Source organism: Trichoplax adhaerens, genomic scaffold (assembly GCF_000150275.1).
Source record: "Trichoplax adhaerens TRIADscaffold_7 genomic scaffold, whole genome shotgun sequence".
Lineage (NCBI taxonomy): Eukaryota > Metazoa > Placozoa > Uniplacotomia > Trichoplacea > Trichoplacidae > Trichoplax > Trichoplax adhaerens.
In genome coordinates this window covers 3,552,507-3,573,900 of record NW_002060949.1, presented here as the reverse complement: position 1 = coordinate 3,573,900, position 21,394 = coordinate 3,552,507, and the positions used below count along the sequence as shown (strand labels likewise).

The 21,394-nt window shown below is 33.5% G+C and overlaps 3 protein-coding genes across 3 annotated transcripts; all 3 read right to left on the bottom strand.

The window, feature by feature from the left end:
- Positions 1-232: 232 nt before the first annotated feature.
- TRIADDRAFT_27662 (uncharacterized protein) lies at positions 233-2,535 on the bottom strand (the record flags this gene model as incomplete). The annotated part of the gene is made up of 7 exons (XM_002114043.1): positions 233-362; positions 533-690; positions 778-900; positions 1,057-1,221; positions 1,336-1,405; positions 1,824-1,906; positions 2,455-2,535. The coding sequence occupies 7 exons, from the start codon at positions 2,533-2,535 to the stop codon at positions 233-235; spliced, it is 810 nt and encodes a 269-aa protein (XP_002114079.1).
- Positions 2,536-4,669: 2,134 nt separating this feature from the next.
- Positions 4,670-7,393, bottom strand: TRIADDRAFT_58179 (uncharacterized protein; the record flags this gene model as incomplete). Its single annotated transcript, XM_002114042.1, has 2 exons — positions 4,670-6,414; positions 6,466-7,393. The coding sequence occupies 2 exons, from the start codon at positions 7,391-7,393 to the stop codon at positions 4,670-4,672; spliced, it is 2,673 nt and encodes an 890-aa protein (XP_002114078.1).
- Positions 7,394-11,071: 3,678 nt separating this feature from the next.
- On the bottom strand, positions 11,072-14,517 carry TRIADDRAFT_58178 (uncharacterized protein; the record flags this gene model as incomplete). Its single annotated transcript, XM_002114041.1, has 3 exons — positions 11,072-12,946; positions 13,410-13,613; positions 14,515-14,517. The coding sequence occupies 3 exons, from the start codon at positions 14,515-14,517 to the stop codon at positions 11,072-11,074; spliced, it is 2,082 nt and encodes a 693-aa protein (XP_002114077.1).
- Between the last annotated feature and the right edge of the window lie 6,877 nt (positions 14,518-21,394).

Here is a 21,394-nt window from a genome sequence, read left to right as displayed (position 1 = left end):
ATCGTATATATTTAAAGCGAAATACTTGAAATTAGTCCTAGTTTTAAATTATAATAATCAGGCGATAAGATATCATAGGATATCATTTCATAACATATTGGCATCTAACTGCTTAAAAGGTATACATTAAATTTACTCGTATGCCATTAACTAAAATGCCATAGAGATGTACTATAATTTCATTATTTACTATTGATCATGAAAATAACTATTATACAGAATATAGAAATATTTATCGTGTGCCTAGAAGAGCAGCTCTTGCTCCGACAACCGCTTTGAATGCTTCATCGCTTCCAGGCGCTGTATTCTTGTCTGGATGTAACTGAACGGCTAGCTTTCGATATGCTTTATTAATTTCGTCCCTAAAGCAATTAAAATGGTCTTAAAAATTCTATGCTTTGTTTTGAAATTAACTAATTAACTTATAGCTAAATAGCTCTGTTACCAATTCAAGACAGGATTAAACAATCGGATTCAACGTTTACTTTCTGCTATTAATTTAATTTTTCGTTAATTATAATAAGATACTAACTTGTTTGCCCCTGGTTGGACACCTAGTCTTTCATAATTATCTCGAGATGCTTTAATCTTTGTAACTAACTCAGCTTGTTCTCGAGAATAATTTAATGAGCTTCCAGATGTAGGTCTACTACCGGTCGTCACTGTAGTGACAACAGATTGAACTAACGTCTATTATGTACGCAATATAAAGCAATTAACACATAAGTGAGAATATTTTTTAAAATACACTGTTGCTTAATACACGTATTAATGAACCTCAAAAGCTTCATGAATGCCGGTGTCATTATTGGCAGAAGTTTCAAAATAATAATAGCCATAACTATCTGCCCAAAGGCGACCGTCCGATTCACTAATAACACGTCTACCACCTAGATCAGTCTATAGGATTGCATACAAATGATAAGTATCAACCTTTGTAATAACTCAATCCATTTATAATTAATTTGTTCTAGTTTAAAAATGGAAGATAAGGACATTAACAAAGCATGGTAGCAAATCGTGTTTGCAGGTACTACAGAAAACTACCAGACTAACCTTATTGCCGCAAACAACGATGACCATCTTGTTGACGCTATCAGGGTTATCAATCTCTTTTTTCATTTCTTCAATCCACTTTTTTAATGATTCAAAACTTGATTGTTTACAAACGTCATAAACTAGTAAAGCACCTTGAGAATCTTTATAAAATTCATTACGAATCTGTTGCAGAAAGTATAATTATATTGATTATTAATTCGAGCTACATGTATAGTTGATTTACGATGCACTTGTACCTCAAGTAAGAAAGTTATAAGAAAATTTGTATTGCTGTACCTCATAATAAATCGGATCACCGGACATATCAAAGATATTGACTTTAACTCTTTTATCTTTAATGTTCATCCTAATAAATGTCAGTTGCATGAATGATTGATAATCTTAAACTAATAACGATAAAGAAAGCCATAGCGATATATTCATTTAAAGTATTCTTTCTTTACAAAAAAATATAACTAATATGATAAAATTTAAATGGTTACCCTATATCCAAAGTACGTATTACATATGTATCTGTATGAGCAAAAACTTCATTTTATCGATAGACAACAACTAGAAATGTGATCAATCCAGTATTGTAATTAATGCAGTTAAAATATTAATTTAATTACAAGTTTCTATGCTTTATTCTACGAATATAAACTCAGAAAAATTGGAATCTAATTTATAATCCATCAATAGCAGGAAAGAATGAGCAATTAAAATCAAAAATAAAGTTAAAATAAGTATTCTAGAAGAGAGTTTTAGAGCCAGCTAGAGCTTACTTCGTTACACCATAGTCAATACCAATAGTAGCCATGTATTTCGATACAAAACGTTTCTCACAATATCGTTTAATGATACAGCTCTAGTTAAAGGAGTAGCATTGAAATAGAAATGAATAAATAAATAAGACTCTTTGACTGCTAAAATAATATGACTCAAAAATAAATAAGGTAGATTAGTGTTTGTGACGATCTTGATTGCGTTATGATTAGCTTATATTATGAATTCAAATTTGAATCTACCTATTGTGCTACCTATATTGGAGAAAACTGAAGTAAATGCGAATATGTTATAGTTAAATGCAATACTGCTACTGTACTTATCCAATTGTAACTTAGCAAGTATCAACATGTAAGCTTATCGTCACTTTGAGGCTACTAGTACCTACAGTAAATGCTACATTATGCAATTTATACTACAGGATTCTTAACAGTATTCTATAGTACTACATTCTTATTATTATATAACTGTCTAACTAAAGTTATCGCATGATGTCCTTCTAGCTACCTTTAGCAACTCAATATTAAATTCCACTATAGCTCTACTCACAGATCGATAATAGTATTCGTAACGATCGCTTTCAATACAAGTTTAAGAGATACTATAACTGTTGAAACGATTTCGACTTACTTTACCGACTTGAGGATCGCCCATACTTATTATCTTAATTCGTAACCACTTTTTCCTCTGGTTATCTGAGTTTTCCGGCATCTTGATACCTTAATGATGGAACCAATATTTAGTTATAAACAATCCTTGTAGCATAGATTGTAACCAAACAGTCCTTCCAGTTTATTCCTATTAAAAACTAGGATAAAATTATATTCTCAAGACCATGGAAATCATCTCTCTATTCGAACCTTCCACTTACTATTACTATAGCTGGCTATTACTTTAAAAGTATAAATATTGGGAAGTCATTTGATATTAACCATGGAAACCGATCTCAGTTGCATCGATGACGCATGCTTGATTCCTAGATCACGTGGGTTGAAGACTGTTAACTAGATTTTGGCTGACTACCATTGGCTAATGCAATTATGAGTGTATGAGCATGAACATCAGTGGATGATCTATACAAATCATTGTAAAATATTCTAGCGAAAGAAAACGACTCGATTAAGCTGATTAGGCACCACTTAAACTTGCTATTAACTGCTATTTATAGATACTATATTAATAATTATCCCTAATGATTATAAGTTATACATCTTTAGAAGGAAATTATGGAAAAATTCTTTCTAGTAGTTTATGAATAAGTAACGTAGATGGTCGTATGTGCGATGTACAGTCCAAATCGTAGATACTGATATATTGCAACATCAGTAGACTCAAGTTGATCGTCGAATACTCGATCCACTCTGCTACTTAATAGTTCTATCATAGATTGTATCCTTTCTCCAAAATTTTGGTCGATTGATTCTAGCTTTTACCTGCAACTTTTGACTATACTGACCAAATACGATTATACTCCATGAGCTTCTAAGTAAATGATTCGGGTAGTGCGAAATCACTATATTGGCATACATACTGTACACCACGCTATCGCGAGTAAAAGCTCTTGATCTACACCAAACTCATGGTACAGATGCATAGTTGGGAAAGATTTAGATTGAGGAGACTTCCTCTCTATCTGACTGCATACAAGCTACTTATTGAAGCTGCTCGCCGCCATAATAGACTACCGTAGTATACTAAGAATATAAACAGGAATATGGTACTTGACCTATGCTATATCAGGTGTCGAGATAATTTTTGTTACTTCTCCAGTTTGATAACTTTCTTACCTTCAAGAACAACAGTACATTCATAAACCTCACATACAGTATTTTGGATTCTATAAATAAATTAACAGCTCTTGTAAGCAAACGATCGTAGAGTTTTTTTACCAATACCATCATTAATAAGCTATTATACTTGTACTAGCAAATGCAATGAGTCTCCAATATAAAACGTACGTTTGTACTCATTTCTTTGCAAAGCTTGAGCTAGGGTATTATCGACTCAGGCGATTGCAAATTTAGTTAATGCTATACAATACATATTGAAATGCCAAGATAGAACCTTTCATAAATTCGAAGGGTGTAAAGTTCATATAAAATTTGTAAGATGAATAACTTTCTTTTTATTAAATTTCATAATCCAAGCAGTTTTACGAGATATCATCATATTATTTCCATAATGATATTAGCTGATGAAGCTATAATGCTGATAAGCCGATAAACTGTCGAGATCAACATCTCTTACAAAACTATGGTATTAATTATAGATGAACTTAATGCGAATATAACATTGGCACGCATTTTACTTTAGATAGCTTAACTTCTTACTATCATAAAAATAAACAATTTCTTTTTAAATGAAAAAATTATCAGTTGTTAAATTGATTAGAACTAATAGTAATTTTTAATTCATTATTCGTCTTTTTATTGCGAATATCAGTCAAGACTGCAGTATTTATAGTAATCGTAAATTAATTTTTAAAAGTCAAAATGATATAACGGTAACAGCTTACTTCAGATTCTGTAAAATCACACATGGATGTAACAATAATTATCCTACATCTAGACATACTTAATAAAATTATTTCTTTATCAATAATAACTGAAATACTTTTAATTTAACAGATATTGTAAAAATAGCACCTTTGCACTACATAGGTCTATCCTACAGACATGTTTTACGTAATCCATTCCACTGTATGCGTATGATTACAACTAACGGTAGTAATAAACTTTATTTCATAAGGTTCATCTTCTTCTTGGGGTTTAGTACTCCTAATTCTCTATCGTTAGCATTCAATTCCGCGTTTGCTATAATATAATAACATTCATATAACACACCTTCATACATTCTCAAACGTAGCCCAATTAGCGATAGCAGCTTTCTTCTTACATTCATTAATACATCTTGTTATCATTTCGCACCGTTTATACCATCTTAAACCGTATTCGCGCCTAGAATTGCGATCTGGATGATAATGTACTAGAGCCTTATTCAACAATCGCTTTTCCTGAGAGATGGTAATAACTTTCGGTAACTGATAGCTTTTCTCTCTGTATTGAGGCAGTGGATACTTTTGGTAAATGAAACGTAAAAGCTTCTCGATGCTGTTACAAGATTGTCGTAGATTCTCTTCTTCCTGAATAAGCTCAGTATTGATGTCAAAATTATCTTCTTCTTGCTTATTAATATTTTCTTCCGTTTCTTTTGAGATTTTCTGAATAATATCAAATGCCGCTCTACACCAGCTCTCTAGTCGCGACTCCTTTGATGCCATATCAATACAGTGTTGACAGTAATGTATAGCTTTATCGTTATTTCGGACAATGTAATAATAGATTTTCCCAATTCTACAGTTAGCTTGAGCTATTAGATCTAAATGATTTTTATTTAATAAGAAAATAATCTCTTTATATGAATCAATTAAAATTAACGCTTCAAAATCTCGATCGCAGCTGTCGTTAGCTTCTTGGAGAGTATTTAATTTTTGATCAGAAGTATGAAACCTTTGCTTAGCAATTTGTAATCTAATATGATTGTCGTACGAAAAAGATGAAGGATCAATATCTGTTCTTTCAGTTGTGGTTGATTGCTTACTCGAAGTAGATGCAGTATTATCTCCTCGTATTATTGTTTTTAATAGTTGGTGTGCATCTTGATACCACTGCTCAGTTGTACAACTACTGCCCGCCTCTCTAATACATGCTTCTAAGCCCGTTCTTGCCGCATTTTTGTCAACATCTAAATGATATTGCATTAGGGCAATATTATAATATGCTCTTGCTTTTAAGTTTTCTTCATTAAAGATAGCACTTTGAATAATTTCTTGAAAGGTTTTCTTCAATTGTGTGAGTAAATCAGAATTGGTGCTATTGGAATGAAGCGAACGTTTTAATTTCTCTTCTGCTACATCAAGTTTTAATTTCGCTATAAAGACGTTTTGAGGCGTCCAATAAGAGTCAAATATCGTATAACCAGAATTAAATGACCACTGATTATTACTACCACTGGTGCTTTGACCAAAGTCATTTGACATCGAATTGTCATATTGAAAAGCATTTACATTGCAACGGTCACTAGCTGCCTTCAATTTATTGATTTGATCGAGTGACTGACGAGCTGCAATTAGCCAATCGCTTGCTGAATTTTCATCCTTATTACTATGCGTGTCCATTAATTGAATACATTTAACGTAAAATTCTCTCGCTTTATTTAAATTTCGAATGATTTTGTAGTAAATATTTCCTAACTTAGATTGTATCTCAGCAACAATTTGATATTGTGAAGGATGGAAACGAGGAATAAGTTGTTGATATGTCTGAATTAATTTTAAAGTAGTAGTATTATTGTTATGATTCATACTTTTAATTATACAATTGTATTCTTTATTGGTCGAATCTAGCATTACTTCAATTGGACTATCGTCGCCATTACATGATGAGAATAAATCTTCGTCAGTAAAAACAGTTTTAGTATCATGACTAACATGATCCATAAAAGTAGAATAGCTGCCATTAGTTTTATCATTTTCAAACGAGTCAGGAAAATGTTGGCGCCATGGAGAGCTGTCATTAGTCGGACGTTGACCTTGAATAGATTGATGAAGATTACTCTTACAAGAAGATTGGTTTTGCGTACCCTCAGTAGGTTTAGGATGATCTTCTTGTTGAATTAAATTTAACATAGTATTGGCTTCTTGGTACCAATCCTCTTCATTGCTATTACCATCATTGTTGGCCTGATGAACGATTTTACAACGTGTGAAATAGACTTTGGCTTTTTCTGGTTTTTTCAAGAATTGATAAAATAATAGTCCAATCCTACTGTTTGTTTTAGCGATTACACTGCTATCATGGATTTCGTCGTCCATAGCTATAGGTAGAATTTGCTTATACGTATCAATTAAAATCAAGACCTGGTCAGTTTGGTAATTGCTATTGCTTCGTAATTTATCTAATTGCTTGTCTGCAGCCTGTAATTTCTTGATAATAGATGATAATTTAATTTCAGCCGTTGTTGGAGTTTGACTCTGATCGCTTCCATCATCCATTGGATTGTGACTATTTACACTGGCAGTATCGTGACGAGGTAAATCTTTCTCGAATGCTTTCCAATCCGACTGATTGTGACTATTTACACCCGAAGTAGTCTGTTTGGGTAAATTATTTTCGAATGTTTGCCAATCTGATCGATTTCGTTGAGCATCGGATTGAATTTTTTGGGATAATTGCACTGCTTCTACGTACCAACTTTCAAACCAAGCACTTTGAGCACCCAATTCTATGCACATATCGAAGTAAATCTTGGCTTTACCGCTATTTTGGATTAGATGATAATAGATACTACCGATCCTACTACAAGTTTGGGCTTTTAGACTACTCTTTTGGCGATCGTCTTGAGGGTTTTCTAGAAGATCGATAATACTCTTCAAGCCATCAACAATAAGGATATAATCGTCTATTTTTGTTTTGTCATTGCATTTCATTCGTTCAAATTGTTGATTAATGGATTGAAACTTGCAAAGAATCGATTGCATCGGAGTTGATTCATTCCATTTGCCTTCCATATGGGTGTAAGCAATGAAAGTAAGCCACGATCAATTCAATCGTCGTATGGATGTTCCAACACTGGCTAGAAATGAAGAGTCCTGACAAAGACAACGCCCTCATCCACCCTCGTTGAAATTTTTGATATAACGTAGTCTCGATGGTTAGGAATGAATTTTGTGACAATAGATCAATAATTTCCAAGATGATTGCCTTCTACCGATGAAATAATGGCTACTAAATCGCAAATCCAAGATAGTTTCCTCTTTTAATCGACTTCTACATGGCGCAAATATGGCGGATCTGTTGAGCAACTTGCATAAGTCGAGTCTATTGAAGTGGGATAGACTGTTATTGTAGAATGATGTAACTCAACACCGTCTTTGGCTATACGTTGACACACAGAACTATAGACAATATGAGGAACGCCAAGCAGGCTAGTGTACCGTGACATATACAGTATACCGTAGGCAAAATTGTGGGGAAATAGTGTAGGAAATTTCCATCAACGTCAATGATAGAATGTAAATATAAAGTACCCAAGACACAAAACGAAAGTATTGCAAATAGAAGTTCAAGCCATGATCGTATTAGATAATGTACTGTGCACTTGTATAAAAACAAATGAAGATTGCTACGCTAGTCTAAAAACTAATCAAGTAGTGGAGGTCAAATTCTACACATCATAAAATTGCTTCGCTGTCAATAAATGAAGTTGGTCAAAATAAAACGCTAGACTAAAACTGTTCAATGGTGGATATTAAATTTTACACATCATAAAATTGCTTCAATATCAATATTTGAAATTGGTCAAAATAAAAACGCTAGACTAAAACTGATCAACGGTAGATATTAAGTTTTGCATATCAATAAAATTGCTTCGATATCAATAAATGAAGTTGGTCAAAATAAAAACGCTAGACTAAAACTGTTGAAGGTTGGATATTGAGTTTGCACATCATAAAATTGCTTCAATATCAATATTTGAAATTGGTCAAAATAAAAACGCTAGACTAAAACTGTTCAACGGTAGATATTAAATTTTACACGTCATAAAATTGCTTCAATATCAATAAATGAAGTTGGTCAAAATAAAAACGCTAGACTAAAACTGATCAACGGTAGATATTAAGTTTTGCATATCATAAAATTGCTTCGATATCAATAAATGAAGTTGGTCAAAATAAAAACGCTAGACTAAAACTGTTGAAGGGTGGATATTGAGTTTGCACATCATAAAATTGCCTCAATATCAATATTTGAAATTGGTCAAAATAAAAACGCTAGACTAAAACTGTTCAACAGTAGATATTAAGTTTTGTATATCATAAAATTGCTTCGATGTCAATAAATGAAGTTGGTCAAAATAAAAACGCTAGACTAAAACTGTTAAAGGGTGGATATTGAGTTTGCACATCATAAAATTGCTTCGATATCAATAAATGAAGTTGATAAAATAAAACGCTAAACTGTTGTAGGGTGGATATAGCATTTTGACGTCATAAAATTGCTTCGATATAAATAAATAAATGAAGATCGATAAAAAATAAAAAACGCTAGACTAAAACTGTTGCAACAGTGGATATTACATTACATTTTACACGTTATAAAAAGTAATTAGTTCATTCCACGCTAATACGGAAGCTTAACAGCCATAACATGGCTTCTTGCTAGGAATGTCTTAGTATCAATTTATCGATGACTTTTTCCATGTTTTTTTCAATAAATAAGTGCTTGCTTTTAGATTATCCAATAAGTATTGGTGACCGTTCCTCCTAACGATAGGAAGCCGTCAATATTTAGCGTCCTCAATGTCGGTCGATGTAGGGGAGGACATACCTGGCAGTAGACTCGTAGTGTTAAGTTTCTGTAATAGCTTTCATTTTTTCTCGCTGCAAATAGAATTATAACATACGCGTATACGTATAAATTAATGAAGATTAGTAAAGTAAAACGCTAGATTAAAATAACAAAACAGCGGATGTTGTATTATGCACATCATAAAATTGCTTGGCTGTACATATATGAAGTTGATAAAATAAAATACTACACTAAAACCATTGAATGGTGGATATTGTATTCTGCACATTATGAAATTGCTTCGATATAAATAAATGAAGATTGGTAAAAATAAAAGCGATAGACTAAAAACTATTGAACAGTAGATATTGTACGTTGCATAGAATAAAATTAATTCTACGCGCACATAAATAAATAAAGATTAGCAAATATTGTACTTTGCATAGCATAAAATTAATCCTACGCGCACATAAATAAATAAAGATTAGTAAATATAAAATGCTAGATTAAAATAATTGAGCAGCGGATGTTATATTTTTGCACTTAACGAAATTGATTTTATGTAACTACTGAAAATGAAGATTGGCATAGTAAACGCTTGACTAAATAAATATTCAACATTAAATGTCGTATTTTGCACTAGATGAAGTTATAATGGTACTAATTATATGATAATGAGTGCTATAAATATAATTTATTGTCGTCATAAATGTTCTAATTTTGGACTCTTTAGGTTAATAAAAAAAGCCATTGTGAAAAAAACTTAACCATGGCCTTTGTTAATCGTTGGTAAAGCTATCGCCAATCATTTATCTCAAGTAATTTTGATTTTAAAAAATGTTCATATGAACATACTTTACTGTATGCTAACATCATATAAGCTGCACTCGATGTACTGTAGATTTGACAATATACAAAGATTGTATATTACTATCCATAACATCATATTAATCCATAAAACGACAACTATTGCGTGGTATTTCGTTGATTTTATTCGATCTAAATGAAATGTTGAAGAATAAGTATCAACAATCATGATTTAATCTGAAAAAACAACTCTTTTCTTACTCAAACAAAATTCCTCAATAAAAAAGTAACATCGAAATGCAGTAAATAAAAACTGCAAGGCACGACGTTTATATCAGATAAATACTGTTTCCCAACCGAATATCTAAATGAATTATGACAGGTTAGATAAAAGTGTACAGTTATTTCCTTGTAGAATCGTATATTTGTGATCTACATAATCACAACAATTTTACAATCGCTCAATTATAATAAACAGAAGTGAGTAGTCAATCCAGACTGTAAAGGTGATAATCTTAGGATGTTTGTAACAAAAATACACATTAATAATATTGAAATGAGTGATAATGGCGATGAGATCAATTGACCTTCAATCATCTAAGTAACAAACGCATACATATATATTATTTTTACATGTATAGATATACATTTTATATATTAACATGGCTTCTACTGGCTCATTGCATAAATATACGCCAAAAATGCACATACTTCAATGACCGATAAGTTGAAATTTCACCATCAGTCAAGAATCTGGATATCTTACGACCTGGAATAATAGCAACACTACATACGCGCAAGTACTAATATCACATATTACACAATAACAGTTGTAATAGAATAAAATCTCTCATTTCCTTAGCCATAGTTACAGATTGGATCAATTATTCACAAAATTACAGCCTATGTTCTCTAAAATCTTTATTACAGTGAATTCAATAAAATCACTCAGTCAATCCATGACTAGTTTAAACAATAACTCTTACAGTTAGATATAGAAGAAAATGACCTGATATTATACAGTACAGTCTTTCCACCCTCAATGCCTTCCTTTCATATCTTATATAAATATGGCCATTAATACCCAATAACTATGACGTATAATAATACTTCGTATCGGCGGTATCGCTTAATTTACTTAATCGGTTCCTTTTAATGCTGTCTTGCCATTCTTCCTTACGCTTAACTTTACGTAGAATATCTTGGGCTTCTTTATACCATACTTCAGATTGACTATTCTCAGGTGCCAACTGCAACGAGTTCTGCGCATATTTACCAGCGATTTCTTCTTTCTTTAAATAGTTGTAGTAGACCCTTGCGATTCTACAATAGACCTTGCCACGGAGATTTTGATGTTTTTCGCCTAACACAGGGATAATATCTTTGTACTCTTTGATAACCGCAATAACTGCATCTTCTTCAATTTTGTGCATCTTTTTCAAATCATTATACAATCTATCGGCTAATTTAAATCTATCTCTAGCATTACGTAATGTTGCAGTATCAGGATTGCAATAAATGCTGTCGCGTTGACCACCTCCGTTTCCTAGCCAAGGCATCTCTAAGCTCGCATTTGATACCACTGAATAAGTATCGGATGCTCGGGGTTGCTGGCCAACACCAATACTAGGTGCAATTACAACATTTCCTTGCTTTTGCTTTGCATCATGTCTTAAGTTAACAACGTCAGCAGAAAGTGGTCGTTCATTTTTGTCTCTGTGCTGAGCATTAATAACACTTTCGACTGGTTTTGAAGTTGAAGCTACTACATTCACAGGCTGAGTTATTTCTGGTTGATTGGAGCTACTGGGATTGTTAGTTGAGCTCGGTTGAGTATTATACTTTCCCTGGTTTATAAAGTCACTAAATTTCTTCATATTATGATCAGGGTATTCGCTCAACGGTACGTTACTATTGTCACTTATGGGAGTACTCATTAAAGGTTCATAAATAGCTGCTTGATCGTTTGTCGACAGCGTATTTGTAATTGCTTGTCCCTGATTATAACCAACACCGTCGCTAGTGACGAGGTGGTTGCTAGCATTGCTATCACGACTAGCACGCCTCTTAGTGGAATGCAAGCTTTCACTGCTATTACCTGATCGCCACTGATCCACTAAGCTACTCTTACTATTGGCTTTCCGTACACCTTGAAATTCTAATGTACCATCACGGCTCGATGTGCGCTGTTTTTCGACTTGGTCTACTAAGCTATCTTTGCTGCCCAATGCATTCAGACTGCCTCTGGAATGGCATACAGCATAATTAGAAGTCGCTACCTCGCTTACCGCGGTATTTCTTTCTTGATTTTGCACTTTATTAGAAATAACACGCACACCTTCATTATTAGTATTGTTCTTTGGTATATTTTCACGTTGATTGTTGAGTTTACTAGATTGTCTTTTATTTTTGTTTGCAGTAGCTGCTTCTCCACTTGACTGAGCTTTCCTTTGATCAGATCTGTCAATACTATTCGAAGTCGCATTTTTCTGAAGCCCGTTGTACTCGCATACCACTACTGCTTCAGTAACAGCTCCATTTGATCGGCCAAAAAAGGATGATTGTGAACTAGCCAAACTATCAGCTGTACGCAAGCTAGTATTACTTACAGATTGAATCTTATTTTTAACATTTGGCCGGCTTTGTGAACCTATTAAGTTGAGACTACTATTGGAATATGCTACCATTGGTCCACTAACGTAGCTTCGTCGATCCTCTACGTTTGCGTTAGACAAAGAGCCAAGGCTCATAGTTTCTTTACTTGCATTACGTTCATATCGATAAATAGCATCTCCTAGATGAATGACAAGATTAGAATCGATGCCTTCCTGATTTGGTATATAGCCACTTTCGCTATCATTCTGTCCATATGTAACAATGTACTCAGGGTGGCCAACATTTGCTTGATATTGACGTCTTAGTATAACGTTATCAATTTTATCCGATTCTTCTTTATCAATTGCGTACTATAACGAGTAAATTTTAAGATTAATTACGTTAGAAATTTACGTATATGTACGAAGAAAAAATATTCTTATCGACCGTGTTAATGACAATACAACAAGAAAATGATCTAACTAGTGTACTATAGACGTTCCAGCTCATCTTTTACTTTTAATATTATAATACATACTGTAATTATAAAGACTTTTCGTATCAAAATCAAATTATGTGGCTATAAAGAAATAATAATTAAAAGTTTTCTAATCGTAATTCATCAACTACCGTAATTTATATGTTATTCACTTATTGAAATTAAGAGCAGCCAAAACTATATACTTAGTGTTTTAAGAGATTTGTACATTTAGTATTGCTATATAGTTTATCATACTAAATTTATCTAAGCAATATCGACATTATCTACAGCTATTACTACTACAGCTAGTGATAAATATTACATTAAAATAATTATTCGAGATATTATTATACCGTTTCCGTATCAAAGCCTTTTCCAAACATGGAATAAGCTAGTCGGAAATGTAAAGCAGCAGCTATGACTGCAAACACCAAATACACGACTGATATAATATTTCTGGGTGAACGCCATGGCGAAAAGAGGCTAAGAGATTCAAAAACCAACGTTGTTATGATAGCCGCAATAGTTAGTATTGGAAAGGCCAATCTAGCTGCAACCTAGAAATACAGCGTGAATATGTTAGCGATTACCAATTCACCAAAATTATTTACAATACCTTTACAATATTCAGAGAATATCGGGCATTTTACGTAAATATATTCTTACATATATGTAAAATGTATATATAGTAGAGCTGTGTGTGCCTAGCACTTCTTATACAGTTTGTGAACAAACTACATCTTATAATTCACTTGACGTTATTCACTGTAAGAAATAAATGTTAGCATCGATGGCGGTGACGTAGCTTGTTCACAACTCATCAAATAACTCACTTGAAGTTAATAATAGTAAGAAATAAATTTAATGCGAATACGAGTATAAATGCATTGACTACCGTATATGACTACATTGACAGATGACTACATGATGTAAAAATAATACGTCCACTACAATATATCATTGACTAGATCTGTTAATTTACGTCAGTGACAGTGGAACTAAATAGGCAGCTATATCTAAATTTTAGGATAAGATAGTATTCCAATCTAAATATTGAAGTTGCACTTGAGTGGGCTATTTAAGCTAAGCTAGGCGAAATAGAATGTAGTACATCGTCATCAAAGTTATATTATTAATACTGCATCTAGAAATTGATTTTAAATCTTATGATACATAAATAATAGAATTATTTATGTACAAACAGGAAGAAGATGAATCATGTAATTGTAGATAATTGTTCCGTGTTCCATCAGAAGACACGATTTAACTCTTAACAAATGTAGAAACAAAATATAGCATAAAGGTGTTGATTATACAGTACGGTAAATCTTTGTAAATGCTTGATCGCGATTCTATCATGACGAATGATGAATATCTAGTAATATTTCTTCATTATATACTAGTTAGCCGCAAGAAATAAGCAAAAAAATACTCTAGTAACGCTCATTGATACCTTACCATGTTGCTCTATCGTAATTATGGTGTTAACTATAATAAACTGTAATAGTTCTAGTAAGCATCAAGCAAAAGTAATCCAATTTAATAATATTAAATTAAATTAATCATGTTACGTATTTGGACAATATCTGAGTACTTTGCTACAGTAATGTTAGGATCGGCTTACCGCTAGGTATCCAGCCCTATGTTTAAGTAACTTGATAATAAAAGGACTCAAAAAGGATGATAAAATGATCTAGATTGAAATAAAAGGTAGAATGGATTAGCGTGTTATTCATTAAAAGCGATTGGTAAGTAGGCACTAATGAAATTCATAACAATTGCTAAATTCAACAAGAATGTTAAACATAGAACAACTTCAACATTGATAGAATATATTTCTTTCAATTATAAAATGCTCAAACTCATTTCGTTCTAGTCAATATCTTTTAAAAATAACTAATAGACTATATTTTCAGGGCTGAGTTATAAATTGACATCTCTTGATATCATAAATGTAATATTACAAGATGCTGCGAAAAAGTTTCCATTAGGTAAACGACTCAAATACGATTCAAGCAATGGGATCAACCGGAGTGTGAGCTCGTCCATGGTTCAAGCCTTCAACATAGTTATGCAAAAAAATAGTAGGAATAATATAGTCTATTACTTCAATGGCAGGATTAATGTCTATCCAATACTAGTCAACATGTCAATTTCGATGTTATTGCACAAAAGAAATAATCGATAAAAAAACAGAGTCAGCTCTGATATTAGTTTTAATTATTTTAATTATGTAGAGAATTGAATTTTTATTCATTCTTGGCACTATTACAAAAAATGGTAAGCAAGACAATAATATTTCATGAACCACTTTGACAATGTTCCAACTTAATATTGTGGTTCATTGATTTAGTCCATTTCTTTAAGCCAGCTACTTGGGAATGATTGTAATTATAGTAGTGTTTTCAATCTCTATTTGTGATGATTTTATACGTTATTGTATGTATGCATTCAATGGCGTAATGTAGATTAATTAATTACCAGCTCCTCACTAGGTCATCCTGTGGATAATTGTCAATATATCATGTAATGGAAATCAATGGGATAAAATCTGTAGAGGATCGTCTTATTGTATTATAGTATCTTTTTCATGATGGTGAGAAAAATCTATGATGAACATGGTTTAAACAGTAAATTATCATCATTCTAGATTGGATAAAAAGCCTAGTATTCAAGTTAACTCATGCAAAGTAAAACATAACATCACCGAAAGGTGCAAATAATTGTCTTTTCTAGCTTAATTTCCCCTGTGCAGATTTGAAACAATAAAAATTCATATCATATTGGAAATCTTTTTTATCCCTCCGTCCATGAAAGAAAAAAAATGCCTTTTCAAAGGCCATTTTTTTTCAGTAAGTTTAATTAATTAACCGTGGCCGTGTGTTATATCATGGACTAGACAGATTTTATGCTCTAGCCAATATTTCTATCATTGGACTATTTCAACCAAATACTTCTTACTCCGGTACTCACTGGACCATGTCTTTCTAATAAGGGTACAAAACGAAATGGATAAAATAATCTCCCATGACAACGAGGTAATACATTACTGTTAACCACTTTTTTTTCACTCTTCTTTGATTAAAGCCCCTCCACTGTAGCCCTATAGCTATGGCCGCCTAGAAGACATGCAACGAATGGGCCATGACTACTGCTGTGGAGAATATGTCTGGAATAGCCCGGATACAATTTATAGATGCTAATTGCTGATTACAGTATTGTTTAATTTGTTCCTCTCTACTCAATGTAACACAATTTGCAATTTGGACGATAATGGATTACACTGTATATTAATTAATTATCATAACTTGATAGCTGATGACTAAACATATTTTTCTATTTGTTTAAACTTGTTGTTGTTTCCCTTTCTTCACCAGCAGAATAATGATGAGTTAAAGAACTCTACGGAGACTCTATTATCAATCTATGCTAGCTCCATCGCATGTCCATTGAGCAAGATACTGTAGCTACAAGCTACAATGTCATAAAAATCGATTTAGAGGAATATACAATTTGATTCTCGTCATGAGAAAAAAAAAAATTGCCATCATAACGACTGTTTAGATGAATGATTTTCTTTGTTTAACTATACAAACGCTAGACGTCATTTTTTCACCTTAATATGCAATATAAATTTGGGATTCAAACGATAGCAATCATTAATTGATCAAAGGGATATGCCGATTTTCCTACCACTTTTCCATTTTTCGGTAGGATTAATTTTTTTAATCACTGTCGATACTAGCAGTAAAAAATGAAACTAAAAGTTATTCCTTTCAATAATCAAGACCATGATTAGGAAAAATTCCATTTGTAATAACTCATTCAACACAAAAGGCGTCATCGAGCCACCTTCAAAGATCGATCTTGTTAAAGCTAATGTCGTTGACGATAGCTATTAAACTTGGGTTATGGGCGAACCATTGCCCACGAAATGCTTGATCACTAGACACTACGTATTTCGACATAAATATTGTCAATCTTCTACCACATCAATCTGCATGAAATTATGATTAAATGAAGCAAGCTTATGCTGTGCTGAATATATCCATTGTGGATTATAATCAATGATAAAGATCGGTGCATCCATACGATCTATTGATGAATATGATTTAGGTCATTCTTCAAAAAATGAAGGATCTTAATGATAGCATGGAAATATTGCTATGAGAAATTGTCGAAAGAAAGTAGAATAAAGTAAGAGAATGTGGATAGTGATAATGCATTCAACATGGGCGCTCTCAATACAACAAAGAATATTTTTACAACGGCACCCAACGTGATAGTAACAACTCACTGATTTTTTTTTTCTTCTATTTAAGATGAATTGTAAAACTGATTAGTAGAACTTGAGCTGTGAATTTGCCAGTCTAGGTACAAGTAGGCGCCATGTTAAAATCAAGTTAGCAACATGTCATTTTCATTCTTCATTCATGAAGAGCAGATGAACGATGATTCTCATAATACAGTAGACTGATATAAAACCAAAAAAAGAAATAGACATGCCCTGAAAACATTCATATACAGTAGTTGCATTTAATTAATTAAACTAATCGTTATTTTTTTAGTTACAGCGAATAATGAGATGATGGCTCGATGATAATATACAATGAGTTATCTACTGTAGTATTTTTTTATCAACCTCTGTATCTAATGTAAGAATGTATTATCTAAAAAATAGCCGATAGTAAGCGATATTTTACGATGTATTTAAATTTGATGCAACACGTTAGCCGAACCATTGAAAAGAGATGAAGTTGATTTTCAACTTGAGGATCATACGATCCCAACTTGAAATTGAATCCAATGCATGCTATTTTGTGATTTTTGTCCATTGGTATGCGGCTAACATGGTCTAGATTGCAATAGGATGAAATGGAAGAGAGGAATAATATTGGTTAATGTTGTAGCAATCAGTTCGCGCGATGACTTGTTCAAACCGTTCAAAAGATCTCTACTGTACACTGTACAGTAAAGTACAGTAGTTTAACTTGAGTTGTATTAATAGCACTGTAAACTATCTACTCCTGATGGTGATGACAATCAATTAGAAGTTGTTGATTACTTCGTCTATTGCAATGGCATGCAATGGAATCAGACAAGGAATAAAGAGTGGGTTGGGAATGATTGTAAAAGCAGTAGCTGCTATAATTGCTACAGGAATCTCAATTGTAATCGCCGTTAAGGAGATTGAAAAATTTGTCTAATCAATCGATGTGCCACTGCACGCGAAAGAACGTTAATTTCATCATTGAATTTTTGACAAGTGTCGACAAAAAAGGGAAGCCAGGAGTTGAGGATAGATTGTCCATCAGTAAGGACTTTCCATATCCGATATGTTGATATCAATCGGCGTAGAGTTTGATCATGCTACAGTACGACAAGTCGAGGATGGAAAAGGGGTGAAATTTTGATAGATAAAGCAACCTACTGGCCTACGGATACAGTAAGTCAGTCTATACTGCATCGTCAAGTCGGTCTATTTACTCCTACAATTGAAAGTATCCTGAAATGGATACGCAATCAACGTTCTTCATGATAGCCTATCAACGAGGAAAGATCGCATGCTTCTGGACAAGAATAGGCGCGATCCTACCCGTAGCGAATGGCGGAAAGAGGGGGAGCGATAGCGTTTTTCCGGGGTAAAAATAATAATAATAATAATAATATTATCTAATTCTACTGTCATCATTCTAACTTGATTAATGTTGATCTTTCTGCGCAACCATACAAAATCATCCCTCCCTTATCAAGGAAAGATCATCGCTTGCACAACGATACAATCGAAGGAAAATTGACTGGGTTGGATCAATATTAGAGTCCATGGATGATATTCTATCTACTGTACTAAGGTAAAGATGGGATTGATAATGATGACTTACCATTGCTGATCCGATGCATAATACGATCAAGAGTGTTAATTCGTGCACCTGTAGCCAAAAGGTAATCCCCGTCATGGCTGCGGTCACTAAGCCACATATCAAGCATCCGTACATAAAAATTTGGATTAATGTCGCCATCGTGCTACTCCTGATGGATGCAAAGAATAAAATTTTTTCCTTTCGGGTCGTAATCGATCGGTAGAAAATTGTTTTTTTATCCTAGACTTGGATCCAATAGCTTATGATCGATGCTGGCGTTTAATCATTCTCAATCGAACAAAAACTTGTTTGCTCGGCTCGCCAGGGGAGTGCATTGCAGCAGCGAGCTTGATCGATTACGCATGCGTGGCATACGTTCGGATGGACGGATTTGCTTTCTTTTCTTCTTGGGGTTGACTATATCAGCGCTCTAAGACAGTCCTCAAAGTGATAGTTTGTCCTTTGATATTGATGGGGTTTTGCGTTAGTTACCTTTGACTGTATGGCGTTTGTGCTGATTTAAACACTACTCTATCGTGTCTATCAGCGTAGACTTTGAAGAATTGTTAACGTTTTAATGATGGCCACTCAGGGATATCAGCTAGCGGTAAGCAAATAAATTGTCATCCCTTGAATTTGCCTACTTGAATAACGAACTACTCCTATTTGAAGCTGAATCATAGCAAGAAGGAAATGACAGTTTATGTGTAGGCAGTCATCAATCCTTGTTAGAGAGTTGGGTAGTTTATCCTAGTTAATATAGTATCCAAGTTGTTTCATGCCAGCACTTTGCAATCATCGAAAGACCCTGAGGGTGTTTATTTTCCTTTTTAAATATATCTATCCACTATTTGATGTACCTTTAGAATTCACTATAGCTATATTAAAGATTGTATGAATGGGTAGATGAAAAGTTAGCCAATGTATCTGTCATGTTTGCTGATATGAATAAATGATCTAACATTAATTTCCAACTTGAATACTACCAGCAAACTAAATAGCTAGAAGACGTTCTGGCCAAGGGTTATTGTGCAAAATGAAGTGTCATTTCTTTCTTGCTGTCTAAAAGTTCGAAAAAGAAGTTAGAAATGTTACTACAGGTGCAGAAGTAGTACAATCAGTACTGTCATAGACGACAAGTCTACTATACTACTGTACTATACATTCTACCGAGCAGTTTCGCTCCTCGCCGTACTCCGTAAAGTCCATAGTCTGTTGAAATTGAGAACAAGTCCTTCAAATTAAAATTAAGGTTGGAGTTCGATAGCATCAGTTAGCCAAAGCAAAGGACTCGTTACTAGTATCCAGCTTGTAAAGTCTTTACGATAGCGCCCACAATCGAATTCCATCCCTTGAATGCCTTGCATAAACCTCAAGCTTGAACCTCAAAGAGACAACTCTACTCACAATCTCGACGATTGATCTCCTTTTAGTAGCCAGCTACCACTATGGTTGCTACTAGATACAGCCCATAAAAAATCTCTGATTGCTATCTCTACTGACAACGGTGCTGAAAATATCGTCTCCCCCCCCCCCTTGATTCCACTGCATCACTCGAAAGGAAGAGTTTCCATTTATTTTTCGCTTAATTCATGAACCGATCAGACGCTTGTCCATGGTTATGTGGGATAACACGTCTATATTGGCAGTGATAATGAATGAATGAATAAAATCCATCAATCAGCTTATAATACAATCGCTTGAAAGTATCTAATTTCACCACGGCTACATTGCCAAGCATATCATAAATATACTGGACATACCCACAGTAGATCCTACACTGATGGCTGCCATGAAAAAAGGACAAAAATTCACCCTTTGAAGGGATTAAGAGATATTGACGTTTGAATTGCCTTCCATTTTTAAACCAAATCATCATCATTGCCAGTCATTATTCGATATCTTGAGCAAATACTAACATGCAATTGCCAATCTGACTAGATCGCTAAACTTCACGAACTTGAAAGCTTATTGCACTATCTACCAAGTAAATCAATTCGATTATAATTATCAGTCTACGACACTAGTCGGAATCCATATCAAATCACAGTAAACTGGCTATGCGAGTACGCACATTTTGCAAGAGTCTGTCCGCGTGTACAGCAGTAGAGGCTTATTGGTCAAATAGCTGCTAAAGTATCATTCATCATATGACTACGTGCACCAAATTTCTATGGCGAAAATTACTTCCAATCTAATTTACAATATTGGCCAACATTCATCTCAAATCATAGTAAACTAACTGCCTTATAGAAAGCTTCCTTTGTCAAACAGCCACACAATTTAAAGACTTTGATCATTACCAAAGGATCATCAATCATACGACTACTGGAATCACTCCAATAACTATCCTACGAGCACCACGCTAGCAAGAATTCGCTTCAAATCATAATAATCTAACCTCTGTTGAAGGACCCTTTTGTCACATGCGACTGTTCTGTACAACATTAAAAGGCATTAGAATCCATTAAAGTGTC